The sequence below is a fragment of the Tamandua tetradactyla genome, chromosome 2, assembly GCF_023851605.1.
Source record: "Tamandua tetradactyla isolate mTamTet1 chromosome 2, mTamTet1.pri, whole genome shotgun sequence".
Taxonomy (NCBI): domain Eukaryota; kingdom Metazoa; phylum Chordata; class Mammalia; order Pilosa; family Myrmecophagidae; genus Tamandua; species Tamandua tetradactyla.
In genome coordinates this window covers 62,055,399-62,075,802 of record NC_135328.1, presented here as the reverse complement: position 1 = coordinate 62,075,802, position 20,404 = coordinate 62,055,399, and the positions used below count along the sequence as shown (strand labels likewise).

Sequence of the window (20,404 nt, the reverse complement as noted above, 5' to 3'; positions counted from 1 at the left end):
CCTCTAAGTTTGAGAACACAAGGATACCCACTGTCACCACTGTTCTTCAATACTGTACTGGAAGTTCAAACCAGAGTACTAAGGCAAGAAAAATAAAAGGCATCCAAATTAGAAAGGAAGTACTAAAAGCTTCCCTATATGCAGAATCCCAAAAAAACTACAACAAACTACTAGAGCTAATAAACAAATCAGGTATAGTGTCAGGATACAAGATCAACATGTGAAAATCAGCAGTGTTTCTATATACAAGTAAAACAATCTTAGGAGGAAATCAGGAAAAAAAATTTCATTTACAATAGCAACTAAAATAATCGTATTTCTAGGAATAAACCTAACCAAGGATGTAAAAGATTTGAACACAGAAAACCACAAAACATTGCTAAAAGAAATCAAAGAATATCTAAATAAAAGGAAGGATATTCCATGTTCATGGACTGGAAGACTAAATATCATTAAGATCTCAATTCTACCCAAAATGATTAACAGATTCAATGCAATCCCAATAAAAATTCAAACAACTTAATTTGCAGAAATGGAAAAGTCAATTATCAAATTTATTTCAATCAAAGGATAAGTTGGGCCTGAATAGCCAAAAACACCTTGAAAAAGAATGAATTTGGAGGATTCACACTTTCTGACTTTAAAACGCAGAACAAAGCTACAGTGATCAAAACAGTGTGGTACTTGCACAAGGATCTATTGACCAGTGGAACTGAATTGAGAGTTCATTAATATACCTTCCTATCTACAGCCAACAAATTTTTGACAAGAGTGCCATGTCCACTCAATTGGGAAAGGAAAAGTCTCTTCAACAAATGGCACTGGGAGAAAATGGATATTCATATGCAAAAAAATGAAAGAGGATCCCTATCTCACACCTTACACAAAAGTTAAATCAAAATGGATCAAAGAAATAAAAGAACAAGAACTTTCAACCTCCTAGAAGAAAATGTAGGGAAGCATCTTAAGATCTTGTGGTAGGTGGAAGTTTCTTAGATTTGATACTCAAAGCACAGGCAACAAAAGAAAAAAATAGATAAATAGGACCTCCTCAAAATTAAAAACTTCTATGCATCTAAGGATTTTGTCAGGAAAAGGAAGAGACAACCTACCCAATGGGAGAAGATATTTGGAAAGCACATATCCAATTAGGGTTTAATATCCAGAATATATAAAGAAATCCTTCAACTCAAGAATAAAAAGACAAACAACTCAAGTTAAAAAAATGAGCAAACGAGGGTGGGCAACGGTGGCTCAGTGGCAGAGTTCTCGCCTGCCATGCCAGAGACCTGGGTTAGGTTCCCGGTGCCTGCCCGTGTTTTTTTTAAAGGTCAAAAGATTTAAATAGACAGGCATTTCTCCAAAGAGGAAATGCAAATGATTAAAAAGCACATGAAAAGATGCTGAACATCACTAGCAATTAGGGAAACGCAAATCAAAACCACAATGAGGCATCAATCCACAACCAATGAAATGGCTACTACTAAAAAAATAAAAAATTACAAGTGTTGACAAAAAATGAGTGGAGAAATAGAAATACTCATTCATTTCTGGTGGGCCTTAAAATGGTACAGCTGCAGTTTGGCAGTTCCTCAGGAAGCTAAAGTACAGAACTACCATATGATCCAGCAATCCCACTGTGCTGGTTTGAAACTGTTAGGTACCCCAGAAAAGCCAAGCCCCCTCAACGATAATCCAATCATGTGGGGACAGCCATGCTTTTAAAATCCTGATCCAATACTGCAGGATGGGGACTTTTGATTAGGTTGCTTCCATGGAGATATGACACACACATCTGTGGGTGTGGCCCTTTGATTAGATGGTGATGTGACTCCACCCATTCAAAGTACATCTTGATTAGTTTACTGGAGTCCTTAAAAGAGCAGACTAGAGGGCGGGCCATGGTGGCTAAACAAGCAGAGTTCTCGCCTGCCATGTTGGAGAACCAAGTTCAATTTCTGGTGCCTGCCCAGGTTAAAAAAAGAGAGAGAGAGCAAACATAGAGAACACACACAAATGTCTGGAGATGCAAAAGAAGCCAGAAGCCCCAGGAGATGCAAAAGATGTGAAAAGCCCTATGAGATGTCAAAAGCTGAGAGCCATAGGAAACCAGGACACAGACCCTTGAAGAGAAGAAACCCTGGGCCCTAGGAGATGCTAAGCTAAGACATGAAACCCAGAGTTTTGCTCCAAAGAAGCTAAGTGAGAGCCCACAGATGCTTGGAGAGGGAGCCACTGGAATCAGAAACTGGATGCCACGTCTTCCCACATGACAGACACTGACCTTTCTCTGGAGGCTGGATGCCTTAGTTTGAGTATTTTTTTTTTTTTTTTTTTTTTTTTTTTTTTAAAGGAAGGAAAGACAGAGAAGGAAGGAAGGGAGGAAGAAAGGGAAACATTTTTAAACATTTTCTTGTTTTATTATATTTTGTTTGTTTGTTTGTTTGTTACATGGGCTGGGGCCGGGAATCGAACCGGGGTCCTCCGGCACGGCAGGCAAGCACTCTTGCCCGCTGAGCCACCGCGGCCCGCCCAGTTTGAGTATTTTTAAGGCCCCAGAATTGTAAACTTGTAACTTAATAAATCCCTTTTGTAAAAGCTGATTCATTTCTGGTATGTTGCATTCCAGCAGCTTTAGCAAACTAAAACACTTACTATTAGGTATATACCTAACATATAGAAGAATTGAAAGCAGGGACTCAAATAGACATTTGCATACCAATGTTCACAGGAGCATATAAATAATTGCCAAGTATTCATCTACTGATGAATGAGTAAACAAAAGATGGTCTATACATACTATGATCATTCAGTCATAAAAAAGAATGAAGTTCCGATGCATGCAACAACATGGATGAACCTTAAGCACTTCATAAGAACGACATGCTGAGTGAAATTAGCCAGACACAAAGGGACAAATATTGTATGATCTCACTGATAGGAACTGATTATAATAAGATAATTCATGTAGTTAGAATCTAGAATACAGGTTACCAGAGGATAGAATATGGGTAGAGAATGAGAAGCTGATGGTTAATTTGTCATAGAATTTCTGTTTAGGTTGATTTTAAAGGTTTGGAAATGTATGGTGGTGACAGGAGCAAATTATTATGAGTGTAATTAACAGCACTGAACTATGTATGTGAATGTGGTTAAAGGGGAAAGTTTTGGGTTGTGTATGTTATTAGAATGAAAGAAGATAAAACAAGTGAACTCTGTTGTGGATGATGAACTGGGGCTAACACTATCTTTCATCAATAATAACAAATGTACAACACTAATACAAGGTATTAATAATAGTGTGTTATATGTAGGAAAAGTAAACCTAATGTGAACTATGGACTATAGTTAATAGTTACTATTTAATATTCTTCAGTTTTTACAAAAGTACCACACTATTAAAATGTCACGATAGGAGGGTATAAGGGAGCACTATATATTTCTACATGATTTTTCTGTAAACCTACATCTCAAATTTTAAAAATAAAAACTTTAAAAGTTACTTTTTGGCATTAACACTACTGCACCAATACTTCTGACAACAGTACCATGATTATGTAAGAGGTTAATAGGAAAACTAGGGGAAAGTTATGTAGAAAATTTCCGTGCAACTTTTTTGTGCATCTAAAATTACTCAAAAATAGTTTACTGAAAATAAAAGTTGCCTTTTTAAACTAAACTCTATTATTAATTCCCATATTAAGCTAAAAAGCTAACAGATTAAACTACTGAATGATTTTAGAGAAAAACCACAAGAAGCTAAAAGAACAGCTTTTCTTCTCAGCTTCTAATGCATGTGCGGTTTAAATAATCTCAACTGAAACAAGGGGGAAAAATTATTGGCAATTCTCACATCATAAAGGCACTTTTCGTAAGGTCTTGCCAGTTGTGTGTGGTACATTATACTAGCTCCAGTGTGCTTTGGTCTGCTCTGTCCAGTTTCATGGCCACTCCCTTCATCCCAACCTCTGCCTGCTGGGATGTCATCTTAACAGCTGCAGTACATTACACCCAGAAAGATGTCTGCATACTAGTTCAGTGTCCACACTCACGGCTGACTTTAACTCAATCCTACCAAGTACCTAGTGGCCACAGGTACATTCTCACTATCTCAACCAACATTAGGAAAGCATTTCTCTGACCTGTAGCCAAGTGAAAAGTCCCAATGCTGCAGCCAAAAGGACCAAGATATGAAATAACCTGGTGAAGAATAATGGGAAACCAAAAGGAAAGAAGAGCTCTAGAAAGATGGCACTCCACATTACACATTTGGGTTATGGGAAATGGCAACCTTTTGGGAATGAAAGTAGACCATCAGTGCCCCTGTTGAAAGCCATTCAAGAATAATTTGCCCATTTTCTCTAATACTCATACTTTCTATTCCCTTAATCTCAAACCTAACAAATGTACCTTATTCATTCATCAAAAGTCAAGGAATCCCAAAGATTAGTCAGTCCCAGAAGGCTAGTCTTCAGGAAGAAAGACTCACTTTACTGATACCACAATTTTGAACTTCTACTAGCCTCAAAACCATATGCCAATAAATTTCTGTTAAGCCAAAACATCATTTGGGATTTGTTGTAGACACTGATAAATTTATGCAAAGACCACTAAACATATATTTACTGTAGAACTAAAGCTAAATGATGGCTAAAAGGAAGAAAGTATAATAAATAATATAAAATGGCTATACAAACAACTACATAGATATAGTACAACTTTTAAAAGAGAGGTGCAGATCTTGCCAAGTTCCAGACAGGACTAGTTGGCTGCTGAAGGTGCCATGGGTCCCCACAGCTGTACTTAAAATAGTGTGCACACCAACATGTCCTTCAGGGTGGCTTTGGCTGCCTCATACTCAGTTTTTTACTTGGGGGGCACCTCTATCAAGTACAAAATGCATGTGTGTGTATGTGTATGTTTGTAGGATCTTTTCAAAAAAATATATATTTTTTTATTAATAAATATCCAACAATATGGGTTTTTTATTTTTATTTTTTTGCATGAGCAGGCTCCAGGAACCAAACCCACGTCTCTGGCATGGCACATAAGAATTCTGCCACTAAACCACCATTGCACCGCCCCAACAATATGCTTTTTTGGAGGGTGGTGCATGGTCCGGGAATCAAACATGGGTCTCCCGCATAGAAGGCAGGCATTCTAACTACTGAACTACCCAACAATATGCTTTTAAGGCTATTAATTAAGGTGGCCTTGCATCCGAGTCTATCATAGGGAAAGACCATGCAGTAACTGTCACACAAAAGAAAGCATATGGAAAATTACCGAAATTCAGTATAATGACTGACTCATTTATTCTAGCTAACAGAAATGCTGGCTGTGTAATGCTGGGAATAACAACTGACATGGTTCCCAATTTCAGGGAAACATTATGAGGCATCAATTGTAAATGCAGATATGGCTATGAGAACCCTGTGGACATGTGTAATAGGACTGCAGATAGATACTTCTCAGGTTCAAACATAGGATGCCTCTTGATTATTGTATAATTTTCACTGTAATGAAGACCAAGGCTCTCAAGTGTAAACGTGTCATCATCCTGCAAGTCACAACTGTGGGTTTAAAAGCTACTGCTGAAGAGTCAAATCAACTGATTCAAGCAGCTTTGCTGAAAAAACTGTGCAGAAGATATTAACTAGACATATGAATACACAACGAAAACTGAAGTTCATACCTGCCTACTATTCTATCAACTGACATCAAGCCTTCTGAAACTGAACTTGGAGTAAAGATGAAAATTCTAAATTCAGAAAATTCTTAAAGAAAAGAAGATTGATGCACACCCTGTCGCTTTAGCAGAGACTCTAAACATTTATATTTCATATTTATATTAATATTATATTTACGTTTAATGGGTCAAATCCAACATTTATGGAGGCCTCTGGAATGAAAAAGGAGCCTCTCCCATTTCTCCAAGTCCAGAACTCTGTATAAATAAAAACAGTATGGGGGAGGTGGGCAGGAATGGGGTAAGAATAGGGAAAATATATGATAGTGGTAGTATTAGCATTGTTATTTTATACACTGTTAAATGCATCAAGTAGGATAAAGCAATTAAGTATATTGAATAATTACAATTCCAACATCACCCGGTTCTATGGAAAACAGGATTCTCAGTGTGGAAGTGATAAAGATGAAACATAAAAGAAGTTAAGTATAAACCCTATAGCCCTGAATGTGACATATTAGCATGAACAAAAAGGTATTTTATCTAAAAAATAACTTCATAGTTCTGTCTACTTAAGAGACAGATATTTGAGAGCCTAAATATTTATTCTCTGACCCTTTAATTCAAAAAGTTTGCTAACCCTCAATACAAAATATTAAACATTAAGGGAAGCTGAGTGAGTTTTTACCAGTTTTTTTACAAATCTTAAAATTATTTCAAAATAAAAAGTTAACTTAGCAAGTAAAAATATTCAAAATTTATCCTATCAAATAGAAGATGCAGAGAAGCATTTCTTTATACAAATTTTCCAAATAATAAGTGGAAAAGAAATTACATGGATGCAACCAAGATGTGTTTCAATCAAACAAATAGTGGAACATGAATTATTATTCAGAAATAAAAAGTAATGAGCTATTAAGCTATGAAAAGACATGGAGGGACACTGAATTTATATTACTCAGGGAAAGAAGCCAGTATGAAAACACTAAATGCTCTATGATTCCAACTATATGACATTCTGGAAAAGACAAAACTAAAGAGATGCTTAAAAAACACGGATGATGATCATGCATCTATGTGATGATGTTAAGAATTACTGATTGCATATGTAGAATGGTATGATTTCTAAATGTTGTGTTAATTTCTTTTTTTTTTTTCTGTTAATAAAAAAAAACACGGGTTGGTAGGGATTCAGAGGTGAAGGAGGACAGATGAATATCTGCTTTTCAGGTCATTTTTACAGCAGTGAGACTATTCTGTATGATACTGTAATAGTGGATACATGGCATTATATATGTGACAAAACCAAAGAACTGTACAACACAAGTGTGGACCCTAATGTAAACTACAAGTTTCTGTTAATAGTAATGTGTCAATATGTTTCAACAATAGTAACAAATGAAGTACTTAATGCAAAAGAACAATAATAAAAAGAATTGGGGGGTGGGGAAAGGGGGGGTAATATGAGAATTTTCTGTGCTTTCTGCATCATTTTTCTGTAAACCTAAAACTGCTCGAAAAATACTATTAAAAAAAAGGTTTCTTCAATTTTAGCCATTCTAATAGGTTTGTAGTAATATCTCTGTGGCTGTAACATGCATTTCTCTAAGACTACTAATGAATAAGTACAATTTTTCATGTACTTACTTGCTATTCACACATCTTCCTTGATGAAGTACCTGTTCAAATCTTTTGCCCATGTTTTAATGGGATGTTTGTTTCTTTACTGTTGCAATATATTCTAGATTTAAGTCCCTTATCAGATACATGTTTTGAAAAGATTTCTTCTTCCCACTCTATGGTTTATCTTTCCACTCTTTTAAAATAGTCTTTTGAGAACCAACATTTTTAACACTGATGATGATCAATTTACCCATTTGTTATTTGATAAATTATGCTTTTTTCTACTTCTCTTTTGTTTGTTTATTTTGTTTTTTATTTAATCTTTTTTTCCTATGCTTTTTTTTCCTCTCTTACAGTTGATGTTTGTAGTGACCCAAGATAAACTCTTAAGGGTTAAGATTATGAAGGCAGAAATCAACAATAGGCAGAACGCCTGAAAATTCACAAATATATGGAAGCTAATGTTTATCGAAGGTGAACATATAATGATATAGCTTACGCAATGTGACTTGTGATTGTGAAAACCTTGTGTCTGATGCTCCTTTTAAGTACTTCATTTGTTACTATTGTTGAAACATATTGACACATTACTATTAACAGAAACTTGTAGTTTACATGGACAGTATGGACACATGAGTAAAAAATATGGATTAAAAATAAATAATGGGGGAACAAATGTTAAAATAAATTGAGTAGACTGAAGTACCAGTGATGAAGGGAGAGGCAAGGAGTATAGAAAAAAATAGAGGGAACAAAGGTTAAAATATATTGGGTATATGGAAATACTAGTGGCAATGAAAGAGGGGGTAAGGGATATGGTATGTATGAGTTTTTTCTTTTTATTTCTTTTTCTGGAGTGATGCAAATGTTCTAAGAAATGATCATGGTGATTAATATACTACTATGTGATGATATTGCAAGCCACTGATTGTATATCATATATGGAATCCTTGTGTGTTAAGAATGTCTATGCTTATATGCTGTTTTGGTGTGTCAAAAAAAAGTAAACCAGTAAATATACAGGGGGAAACACACTCTTAAACAACCAGTGGGTCCAGGAAGAAATCACAAGAGAAGTCGGTAAATATCACAAGGAAAACAAAATGGGAAAAAAAAAAAAAACAACATATAAAAACATGAGATGCAGCAAAGGTGGTACTGAGAATGAAATTTATTGCCCTAAATGCCTACATTACAAAAGAAGAAAAGACCAAAAATCAAGGAGTTAGCTACCCACCTGGATAAGGAACAGCAAAGCAATCCCAAAGCAAACAGAAGGAAAGAAATGATGAGGATAGAGCAGAAATAAATGAAGCTGAGTACATAAAAACAATGGAGAATAAATAAAACCAGAAGCTGGTTCTTTGAGAAAATCAATAAAATTGATGCACCCTTAGCTAAGCTGAAAAAAAAGAGAAAGAGAAAATGCAAATAAAATCAGAAATGGGAGAGGGGCATAACTACTGACCATAAAGGAATAAAGGAGATGATGAAAGGATACTATGAGCAACTATATGCTAATAAACTAGACAACGAAATAGACAACTTCTTGGAAAAGCATGAAATACCACCATGACTTGAGAAAAAATAGACTTCCTCAACAAATCAATCACAAAGAGACTGGGCTTCAATCCCTGTCATATAGGCAATGGGTTTGCTCTATGCTGGAGCTTTTCTGAAAGCCCTAAATCCAGGAGACATAATGGACGGAAGGGAAAGAAATAGGAGGAGAAGGAGAAGAACGAGAGAAGAGCCCGGCAAGCCAAAGGGTCCTAGGATCCTGAGGGACTGGATGTTTGCCCTGCCTTGTTTTTGGTGGTTTTTTGAAGTGCATGGGACAGACTCCATGACTTAGAACAGAAAAGGGAATAGTGGTCTAAGGAATGAGCTTGGAAGAAAGAGAATGACCTAGGGAGAAGAGGGAAAGGGCTCTCGCTTGGCTCACCAGCTTGGGCATATCTCTAGGGCTCATCTCCATGAGGAGACACAAAGGGAGGTTGCAGCAGCTGTTGAGGCTGCTGGGAGTGGTAGTTCAGGCGTGGAATTAAATTCCAGAGAAACTGGATGAATATTATGAGAAATTTAAGCGTGAGACTGACAATAGACAGAAGAGGAGAGTTTAACATTGCATCCAGAGAGTTCCAATTCCAAGTCAGGAAATGAGCGCTGAAAAAATTCAGATTGTGAGTAAGATGGTAGAGCTTTGGTTGAGAACCATACCAGACAAGTAGACAGTCATGTGGAACTTTCTGAGGCAAATCAAGACATCAATGACCCTACTGGCAACAGCAGCAAAACCAGCCAAGATAAGCTGAAGAATGAGACAATCAACCAAGCAGAAAAGACCAATAACGAGATCTCAGAGACAATATAACAATGAGAATTGAGACAATGCACCTAACAATCATGATCATGATGACATCACCTCAGGCACCTCCTTTTCCTTTCCAAAGGAGAGGAAAGCAAAAACATCAAAGAAAAAGAAATGCTCTAAGGCCAAAGCAGAGAGGGAAGCAGCCTTTGCAGATCTTCCCATCAACCCAAATGAACCAACTACTATCTGTGCAATCAGGTTTCCTATGAAGAAATGACAGGCTGTGACAATGATGCGTGCTCCATTAAGTGGTTTCACGTTTCTTGCGTGGGACTAAATCATAAACCAAAGGGCAAGTGGGACTGTTCCAAATGTAGGGGAGAAAATGAAAAGAAAAGGAAAAAAAAAAGGATGAAGCACTGAAGAAATCCAAAAAAGAGAGAGCATATAATGGGTAGTTTGTGGACATTACTTTAATTGTGAGGAAAACAAAATAAACCAGTGTATTTATTACACTGCCACCTTTGTTGAGGTGGAAGGACTGTAAATGTGTATATATTTTAAATATTAGAAAAGGAATCATTCCTTTTTATAGAGATTGGCAGTGGTTTTTCCATACTTTCGCTTTCGTTGGTACACATGTGTAACAAGTGACCTGTGAATCAACATTTTAGAAACTACAAATATAGCTTTGAATTAAATAATCAAAAAAAAGTAAAAGAGATTGAATCAGTCATTAAGAAGCTCCCTGAAAAGAAAATCCCAAGACCGGATGGCTCCACATGTGAATTCTACCAAGTATCAAGAAAGAATTAGTACCAATCCTGCTCAAATTCTTCAAAAATGTTGAAGAGGAGGGAAAGTTACCTAACTCATTGAATGAAGCCAGCATTACTCTAATACCAAAGCCAGACAAAAATACTACAAGAAAATGATAGGCCAATCTCTTTAATGAATATGGATGCAAAATCCTTAAAAACAAACAAAAACCACGCAAATCAAAGTCAGCAGCACATGAAAAGAATTATATACCACAACCAAGTAGGATTTATTCCAGGTATGCAAAGCTGGTTCAACACAAAAAAATGAATTAATGTAATAAATCACATCAATAAATCAAAGCTGAAAAACCACCTGATCATCTCGATTGACACAGAAAAAGGATTTGACAAAATTCAACATCTTTTCTTGAGGAAAACATTTCAAAAGATACAAATAGAAGGGAACTTCCACAACATGATAAAAGGAATATATGAAAAACCCATTGCTAACATCATACTCAATGGGGCAAGACCGAAAGCTTTCCCTCAAGGAACAAGATATGGATGCCCACTGCCACATCAACATTGTGCTGGAAGTTCTAGCTAGAGCAATTAGACAAGAAAAAGATATAAAAGCCATCCAAATCAGGAAAGAAGGAGTAAAACTTTCACTGTTTGCAGAAGACGTGCTACTATACGTCTAAAGTCCTGAAAAACCTACCATAAACCTGCTAAAGCTAAAAAATTAGTACAGCAAAGTGGCAGGCTACAATATCAATACACAAAAAGCCATACAAGATTAATACACAAAAAATAGCAAACAAAAGAATCAAATATTTGGGAATAAATTTATAGAAGGCCACAAATGCTAAACACATCTTAAGAAAGAGGAATAAAGTGGAAGGTCTCATACTACCTGACTTTAAAGTATATTACAAGCTACAATGATCAAAACAGCATGGTACTGGCAAGAAGATAGATAATAGCAACCAATGGAATTAAATTGAGTGTTTAGAAATAGATCCTCTCATCTACGGACAATTGATCTTTGATAAGATGGTCAAACCAACTCAGCTGGGACGGAGCAGCTGCTTAAATAAATGGTGCTTGGAGAACTGGATATCCATATATAAAAGAATGAAAAAGGAACCCTATCTTACACCTTATACAAAAATTAACTCAAAATGGATCAAAGACATAAATGTTAAGAGCTAAGACGATAAAACTTTCAGAAAAAAGTGTAGAGAAGTTATCTTACAAATCTTGTAATAGGAGATGGATTCCTAGACCTTACACTCAAAGCACAAGCAATGAAAAAGAAAACAGATAAATGGGACTTCCTCAAAATTAAACACATTTGTGCATCAAAAGACTTTGTCAGGACAAAAACAGCCTATGCAATAGGAGACAATATTTGGAAACCACATATCAGATAAGGGTTTAATATCCAGAATATATAGAGATTTTACAACTCAACAACAAAAAGACAAACAACCCAAGTAAAAAGCAGGCAAAATACATTGACAGACACTTTTCAGAAGAGGAAATAAAATGGCTCAAAAACATATGAAAGGATACTCAACCCCACAGGCTAACAGGGAAATATAAATCAAAACCACAATGAGATATTTTCATGGTCAGGTTCATGTGTCAACTTGGCCAGGTGGTAGTACTTGTTTGTCTGGTTGGGCAAGTGCTGACTTGTCTTTTGCTATGAGGACATTTCACAGAATAAAATCATGATCACGTCAGCTACATCCACAGCTGATTCCATTTGTAATCAGACAAGGGGCACGACTTCTGCAATGAGTGGTGTTTAATCTAATCACTGGAAGCCTTTTAAAGAGGATTCAGAAGAGACAGGTTTCCTTCCTACTTGATGTGGGCTTCTGTGGAGTTTGTCCAGATCCTCCATCGGAATTGTCAGCTCCACAGCCTGCCCTACAGATTTTGGACTCTACGTTCCCACGGTTACATGAGACACTTTTGTAAAATATTGTATTTATGAATATTCCCTGTTGATTCTGTTTCTCTAGAGAATCCTAACTAATACAGATATCATCTCATACCTACTACAATGGCCACTATCAAAAAGAAAAGAGGGTGGGCCGCGGTGGCTCAGCGGGCAAAGTGCTTGCCTGCTATGCCGGAGGACCTCGGTTCGATTCCCGGCCCCAGCCCATGTAACAAAAACGGAGAAACAGAATACAATAAAGCAAGAAAATGTTTAAAAATGTTTCCCTTTCTTCCTTCCTTCCTTCCTTCTATCCTTCCTTCCTTCTCTCTGTCTTTCCTTTAAAAAAAAAAAAAAAAAAAAAAGAAAAGAAAAGAAAACTACAAGTGCTGGAGAGGAGGTGGAGAAAGAGGCACACTTATTAACTGTTGGTGAGAACAGAGAAGGGTACAATCACTCTGAATGCAGTTTGGTGGTTTCTTAGGAAGTTAAGTATAGGACTGCCATATGATCCAGCAATCCTATTACTAGGCATATATTAAGAGGAACTGAAGGCAAGGACACAAGCAAACATTTGCAGACCAATTTTTATAGCTGCATTATTCACTATTGCCAAGAGATGGAAACAGGCTAAATGTACATCACAGACAATTGGCTAAACAAATTGGGGTATATACCTATGATGGAATATTATGTTGCTGAAAGACAGGATAATGTCGTAAAGCATGTAACAACATGGATGGGGACATTATGCTGACTGAAATTAGCCAGCAACAAAAGGACAAATACTATATGGTCTCACTAATATGAACTAATTATGAGAGTTAAAATTCAGAAGAGAGGTTATTAGATGATAGAGTAGAGATTAGGAATCTGATGCTGAAGGAGTACAGAATGTTCAACAGGATCGATTGTAAAGATCCAGAAAGGGACAGCACAATTATCTGATAGTAGCACAATATTGTAAGTACATTAAACAAAGCTAAGTGTGGGTATTGTTGAGGGAGGAAGGCTGGGGGCATGCATGACACTAGAAGGAAAGACTGAGGATAAAGACTGGGACAGTATAGCTTAGTAATGCTAGTGTGAACAATGATGGTGGTTAAACGTACAAACAAAAGAATGTTTCTGCATTAAGGAGAACAAACAAATGTCAACATTGCAAGGTGCTGAAAATCAGATGGTATGGGGGGGTAAAAATACAATCAATGCAAACTGGGATCTACAGTTAACAGTAATATTGTAATATGTTTCCCCTGAATGTAACAAAGGCAATATGCCAGAGTTAATTGGGAGGGGTTGTCACATGAGCCTACAATCCATTGCCAGGTGTATACTTGGAGGAACTGAGAGCTGGGGACAGGAATGGACATTTGCTGCCATAAATACCAGTGCTCACGATCTGCAATGGATGGAGGAGGCCTAAGGGTATATCAACTGAAAAATGGAAGAAGGAATTGTGGTATAAACATATCACAGACTACTGAGTGGCTGCAAGAAGGAATGAAGTGGTAAGGCATGCAATGAGGTGAATGAACCTTGATGACAGTATGTTGAGTGAAATAAGCCAGAAACAGAAAAACAAATATTATAATGCCTCACTAATAAGAACTAACTATAATATAAAAAATCTGAGAATTGAATTCAAGCACAGGTTATCAGATGAAGGCCTGTTGCGAAAATTCTTAGATTGTAAGCTCTTACAGCAATCACATCTATTCCTGAATTATAACTGTTATTTCTAAATTCTGAGATTCTGGGCTCTTTATGTATAATGTGGTCTTTCCCTGGAACTTCAGGTATCTGTGTAACATCTGAAACTCAGAGCTAGAGTTCTGTAGCTATGAAACTCAGCACTACCCCATACAGAAAATGTTAAAAACACTGAAAAAGTGATCAAACTTCAGTTAGGGATATTAATGAAGCTGATCTGGATAAAACTAAGATAAATCACACTAAAGGATAAAGGATGATATTGATTGTATTTTAAAACTTCAATTTCTGAGAGAGACCTAAGGAAGAAATATTCATTTGATGCAAAATTTATATTTTCAATAGCACACTATTTAACTTGTGTGGTCAGCTTATTTGAACACCATAATGACAAGGAACCTTGAACAGGGAGTGAGCTGAACAGGGAGTGAGCTCTTGTTGGTTTGTACATGTTGATGTGATGCCCCGATACATCCCAGAGTAATCATTAAAAAGTATTTTTAAGATAATAAAAAAGTATCTGCAAAACCCCCTGGAGGGATGGGGAGAAGGGAGGAAATATTAAACTTTCCCACCTGGAGAAGACCTGATATTCGCGTAAGAACTGAGGACAACCACTTTAATAGGCTGAGCCCTAAATTTTGAGACTCACCCTATGAAACTTGTTCCTGCAAAGGAGAAGCTAAGCCTACCTATAATTATGCCTAAGAATCACCTCCAGAGAAGCTCTCCTGTTGCTCAGATGTGGCCCCTCTGTTCCAAGACAACTGTATAACTGTATAGCTTTTACCATGTGATTGTGTAATTGTGAAAATGTGGCTGCCATTCCCTTTATGTAGGGCATGGACAGATGAGTAAAAAAATAATAAGGACAAAAAATAAGTATATATAAAAAAGTATATAAGAGATAAGGAGTAAAAAAATATTGGTTAGATTGCAATACTAGTGGTCAATGAGAGGGAGGGGTAAGGGGTATGGGATGCACGGTTTTTTTCTTTTAAATTCTTTTGTCTTTTTATTTCTTTTTTATTAAAAAAGAAAACAGATGCAAATGTTCCACAAGCAATCATGGTGACGAAAACACAACTATGTGATGATATTGTGAGTCACTGACTGTATACTTTCTATGGACTGTATGGTGTATGAAGATATCACAATAAAAAAGATTTTTTTCTAAGGATTTGCAAAGTCACTTAGGGAAGACCTGAAATTTTTGTCAGCAGTGGTGACTGCCAATTTGATGGGGCAGGCCCTTGATTTTGGGGCTTGCCCTTATAAACCTTATTCATGCAGAAGAGATGCTATGCCTAAGAGTCACCCCCAGAGGACCTCTTTTGCTCCTCAGATGTAGTTTCTCTCTCTAAGCCAACGCCACAGGTGAACTCACTGCCCACTCCCAGCCCCCACCATGTGGAACATGATTCCCAGGGATGTTAAATCTCCCTCGCAATATGGGACATAACTTACAGAAATGAGTGGCCTTGGCAATGTGAGTGAGAAAGTCTTCTTGACCAAAAGATGGGAGGAGAAATGAAATTAAGTAAAATTTCAGTGGCTGAGAGATTTCAAATATAGTTAAGAGGTTATTCTTATGCAGTACATAGAGATCCCTTTTCAGTTTTTGGTGCACTGAAGTAGCTAGAGGGAAATATCTGAAACTGTTGAGCTGTAATCCAATAGCCTTGATTCTTAAAGATGATTGAATAACTACACCACTTTCAAGGTGTTACCACATGACTGTGAAAACCTTGTGACTGACACTCCCTTTATCCAGGGTATGGACAGATGAGTAAATAAAAAAAAAACAACAACAAAAAAAAATAAATAATGCAGAGGATGGAGAGTACAGAACATTTTGGGTATTCTCTTTTACGTTTATTTTTATTCTTATTTCCATTTTTGAAAAGAATTTTTTGGAGTAATGAAAATGTTCAAAAACAGACTGTGATGATGAATGCACAGCTATATGATGATACTGTAAACCACTGATTGTACAGTTTGGATAATTATATGGTATGTGTTTATATATCGATAAAGAAAAAAAAGAGGGGTGGGGGTAAGGTGGAGAAGAGGCATTAAACTACAATCCTCCCCAAAAAAGTTATTTTTTTTAATAAGTGGAAGAAGAAATTCAAAATTCAAAATCTTAATAGACCTATATTAGGTAGTGATTTAATTAGTAATCAAAAACTTCCTACAGTGCAAGAGCTGGACTTATCTCTGGGAGTCATTGTGGGATCAACCATTTCATCCGGACCAAAAGGGGGGAAAGTAACTAATAAAGTTTATCAGTGGCTGAGAGAGAGCAAATAGAGTCAAGAGGCTACTCTGGGGAGGTCACTCTAATGAAAGCTTCAGTTAGACACTGCTATCTATCATGACTTGTCAAACCCAACCAAAACCAATCCAGCCAATCCTAAAGAACACCTAGGGGGCAATATATAAGATCCTACAAAGGTTCCATTCACTAGAACAACTTTCCAGAAACCTACAACCTCATGGTAAGTCTCTGGACCAGGTAAGTCCTAGAACCTAGAGGGACCAGCCTCTCCAGAACATCAGCTAGTTCTATCTTCCTACCCTGTATTAATGACAGACCCTCCCAACATGAAAAAGTTAGAATGGACATAGCCCAGACACCCCTAAAGAGAGGGATGGGATAGAAAGATCAAAGCTGATGATGGAGGTATACAGAGAACGTAGAGTTTAACAAACAAATACGATCGCTGAATCATTAAATTGATATTTCTTTTAGTCTCCAGTATCTTAGAGCAGCCAGAAGTAAAAACCTAAAATTGTGGAATTGTAACCTATACCAAACTCTGAAATCTGTTCTCAAACTAATTTTTGTCCTGTGCTGTGAAGTTTATTGCTGTTTTGTATTTGTATTATTTTTCAAAAAAGTCGATTGTGATGATAAAAAAATATTTATTCCTTCTAGCTTCCTATATTCTGGAGCAACTAGAAGGAAAACTCTGAGATGATTGTATGGCAGCCCATGACAAACTCTGGGACCTATCCTGCAACTTCTTGTTGGAGAGTACTTTGAAAACTATTACTTTTTTTCTTTCTTTGCTTTGTATACATACTACATACTACAATTTTAAAAGATTTTTAAAAATTTAAAACAAAATAACTTTCTACAAATAACAACCCAGGCTTAGATGGCACTATGGTAAATTTTATCAAACCTCAAAAAAAGAAATAACACCAATGCTTCCCAAAGTCTTCTAAAAAATAGAGAAGGGAACACTTTCTAACTCACTCTTTGAGGCCAATATTATCCTTGATACCAAAGCTAAACGATACTTCACAAGAAAACTCTGGCACAATATCCCTAATGAATATAGAGGCAAAAATCTCCATATGAATCCAGCAACATATAAAAAGATTTATTTACCATGACAAAGTCAGATTTATACCAAGAATACAAGGATGGGGCGGGCCATGGTGGCTCAGCAGGTAAGAATGCTTGCCTGCCATGCCAGAGGACCCAGGTTCGATTCCCAGTACCTTCCCATGTAAAAAAAAAAAAAAAAAAAAAAAAAGAATACAAGGATGGCCTAACATCCAAAAACCAAATAAGAACACATCACCCACCCTTTTACTATAAAAAACACTCAACAAGTTAGGAATAGAAGGGAAATTCCTCAACCTGATAATGGGCCTATATGAAAAGGCCACAACTAATATTCTCAGTGGTGAAAAACTAAAAATTTATTCCAAAGATCAAGAAAAAAACAAGGATGTCTGCTCTCACCATTTCTATTCAACATTTGTACTGGAGGTTCCAGTCAAAACAATTAGGCTATCTCTCTCCAGCCAACACAACAAGCAAACTCACCACCCTTTCCCTGTCTACTAGGGACATCACTCCCAGGCGTGTGGACTTTCCTGGCAATGTGGGACAGAAATCCTTGAATGAGCTGGGACTCAGCATCAAGGGATTGAGAAAACCTTCTCGACCAAAAGAGGGAAGAGCGAAATGAGACAAATGGCTGAGAGATTCCCAAGAGAGTCAAGAGGTTATCCTGGAGGTTATTCTTATGCATTAAATAGATATCATCTTGTTCAGACGTAATGGAGAGGCTGGAGAGAATTGTCTGAAAATGTAGAGCTGTGGTCCAGTAGCCATGTTTCCTGAAGATGATTGTATAATGATACAGCTTTCACAATGTGACTGTGTGATTGTGAAAACCTTGTGTCAGATGCTCCTTTCATCTACCTTATCAACAGATGAGTATAACATATGGAATTAAAAATAAATAATAGGGGGAAGAAATGTTAAAATAAATTTAGTAGATTGAAATGCTAGTGATCATTGAAAGGGAGGGGTAAGGAGTATGGTATGTATGAATTTTTTTGTCGTCTTATTTCTTTTTCTGAATTGATGCAAATGTTCTAAGAAATTATCATGATGATGAATATGCAACTATGTGATGATATTGTGAATTACTGATTATATATGTAGAACAGAATGATCATATGTTAAGAATGTTTGTGTTTGTTGTTATATATTTTTTTAATTTTTAAATTAAAAAAAAAAACAATTAGGCCAGGAAAATCCTTCTCCAAGTAGCAGAATGAATAGCATAAACATTTCTCTTGGCTTTAAAATAAAAAGTGCATAAATCCGTATAAACATCAGGAAATACCTGAAAAGATACACACCCTCACAATATACATGCAAACTTGAGAGAGACATACTGAAATTGTTATACAGGACAGGGCCAACAGAACCTGATAAACAGCCATGATAAAACTGTTCATCCATGGAGGGTTACCATAAAGTTTCTATCTTTTAAATTATCAAATCACAAAATAAAGCTACTATTTTATTGTCAGAAAGGATCTTAGAGGTAATCTACTTCTACTCCATACTGTACCCCTAAGTATTTTACCCAAGTTTATGCTACATTTAAAGGCACAGGCCTCTGAACAACTCAGAAGTGTACAGTTCCCAGCATATCAATCATGCTGCCACCCAGATAGGACAGAAGCTATTCTAAGTCTACTAATGTAATGATGAGGACCTAGGAAGATGTAGCTGCCATGAGAGGGAAGGTGTGTAAAGGCAGATGTTATTTCAATCAAGTCATACTTGAAGACTGAGGAAAGTGACTACATATGTATAAGGACTGGGAAACTGGGAGAACACCATCCACATTAGAGACATGGGAAATCTTCAAGAGCTTGACGTAAAAAAGTATTGAAGGATAGAAATGATAATTAGGGGTAAGAGGGTGACGAGATGAAAACATTTTTTAATGAAAAACATTAAAAAAAAAAATCAACAGAGCTCTTAAGCAAAAGAATGTGTGCATCAAGAAAACAAACTTAAAATTAAAATCAGAACTTTCTGAGAGTAACATTCTACATCTTGATAGGGTGTCGGGTTACACAGGAGCATGCATTTGACATAACTCAATGCTTGGTGTACTTATTACACATCCATACAAAAATTTAACATTTAAAAAAAGCTCTAGGTTAGGGCGGGCCACGGTGGCTCAGCAGGCAGTTTTTGCCTGCCACGCCAGAGACCGGGATTCGTTCCCCAGTGCCTGCCCATGCATAAAAAAAAAAAGTTCTAGTTAATGATAAAGATGCTAATGCATTTATGGGTAAAGGGTATTCATATTCTCAACTTACTGCTCAATGTATCCAAAAAATAAGACAGAATGATGGACTGCTAATAAATGTGATAAAGCACACACAGCAAATGATAATTGTGAGTATATGGGTGTGTTTACTGTGTAAATCTTTCCATTTTAAGTTTGGCTATTTCATAGTAAAATGTTAAGGAAAAAAAATTTCAGCAGATCAGAATACTAGCCCTGGAAAAAGGCCAAATACAGAGAGTGAAGAAAAAGGGGAGAATAACATTCAGGTACTAATCTTGAAACTTTTCTCTAAGTCTGAAATTATGTTAAAAAAAAAAAAAAAAGCACTGAGGTTCAAAGGGACTTGAGTAACTTATCTAATTAGTAGAGTAGAAGATCCAGGGTCCAAACTCAGGTTTATTCAGATTCGAAAGAGCTCATGGTCTTCTCTCTTACAATCTACTACTCCTTCGTAAGTTATCTCAGAACATCTCTACCATTTGGACATTTAGAGTTGGGCAATAAACATCTTATTGAATAAAGTCTTTTTTCCCAATTTAAAGTTACTTCCTTGGGAAAGACTTCCAAAAGCATAATTGATGGGTTAAATGAACATAAACAATATTTCTAATGCATAAAGCCAATTAAAAAAAATTCTCACAATACTTTTATAAAAAGGAAAATTAGGAATCCAAGGATCTAGGAAGCCCTCCCACATCTCAGGAGTCAGCTTTTTCTTCTAATTAGATA

At 36.4% G+C, this 20,404-nt stretch overlaps 1 protein-coding gene and 1 pseudogene across 7 annotated transcripts in view; one reads left to right on the top strand and one right to left on the bottom strand.

The window, feature by feature from the left end:
- Positions 1-20,404, bottom strand: part of UBAP2 (ubiquitin associated protein 2) — a 169,616-nt gene that overhangs the window by 74,277 nt on the left and 74,935 nt on the right. For 2 of the 7 annotated variants that reach the window (XM_077147906.1, XM_077147907.1), the window contains exon 3: positions 5,868-5,947. The exons of the other annotated variants lie outside the window; for them this stretch is intronic. In XM_077147906.1, the coding sequence (XP_077004021.1) occupies positions 5,868-5,947 (80 nt within the window). The remainder of the gene's footprint in view (positions 1-5,867; positions 5,948-20,404) is intronic. 7 annotated transcript variants of the gene reach the window in all.
- Positions 7,928-10,084, top strand: LOC143674204 (inhibitor of growth protein 1 pseudogene; annotated as a pseudogene).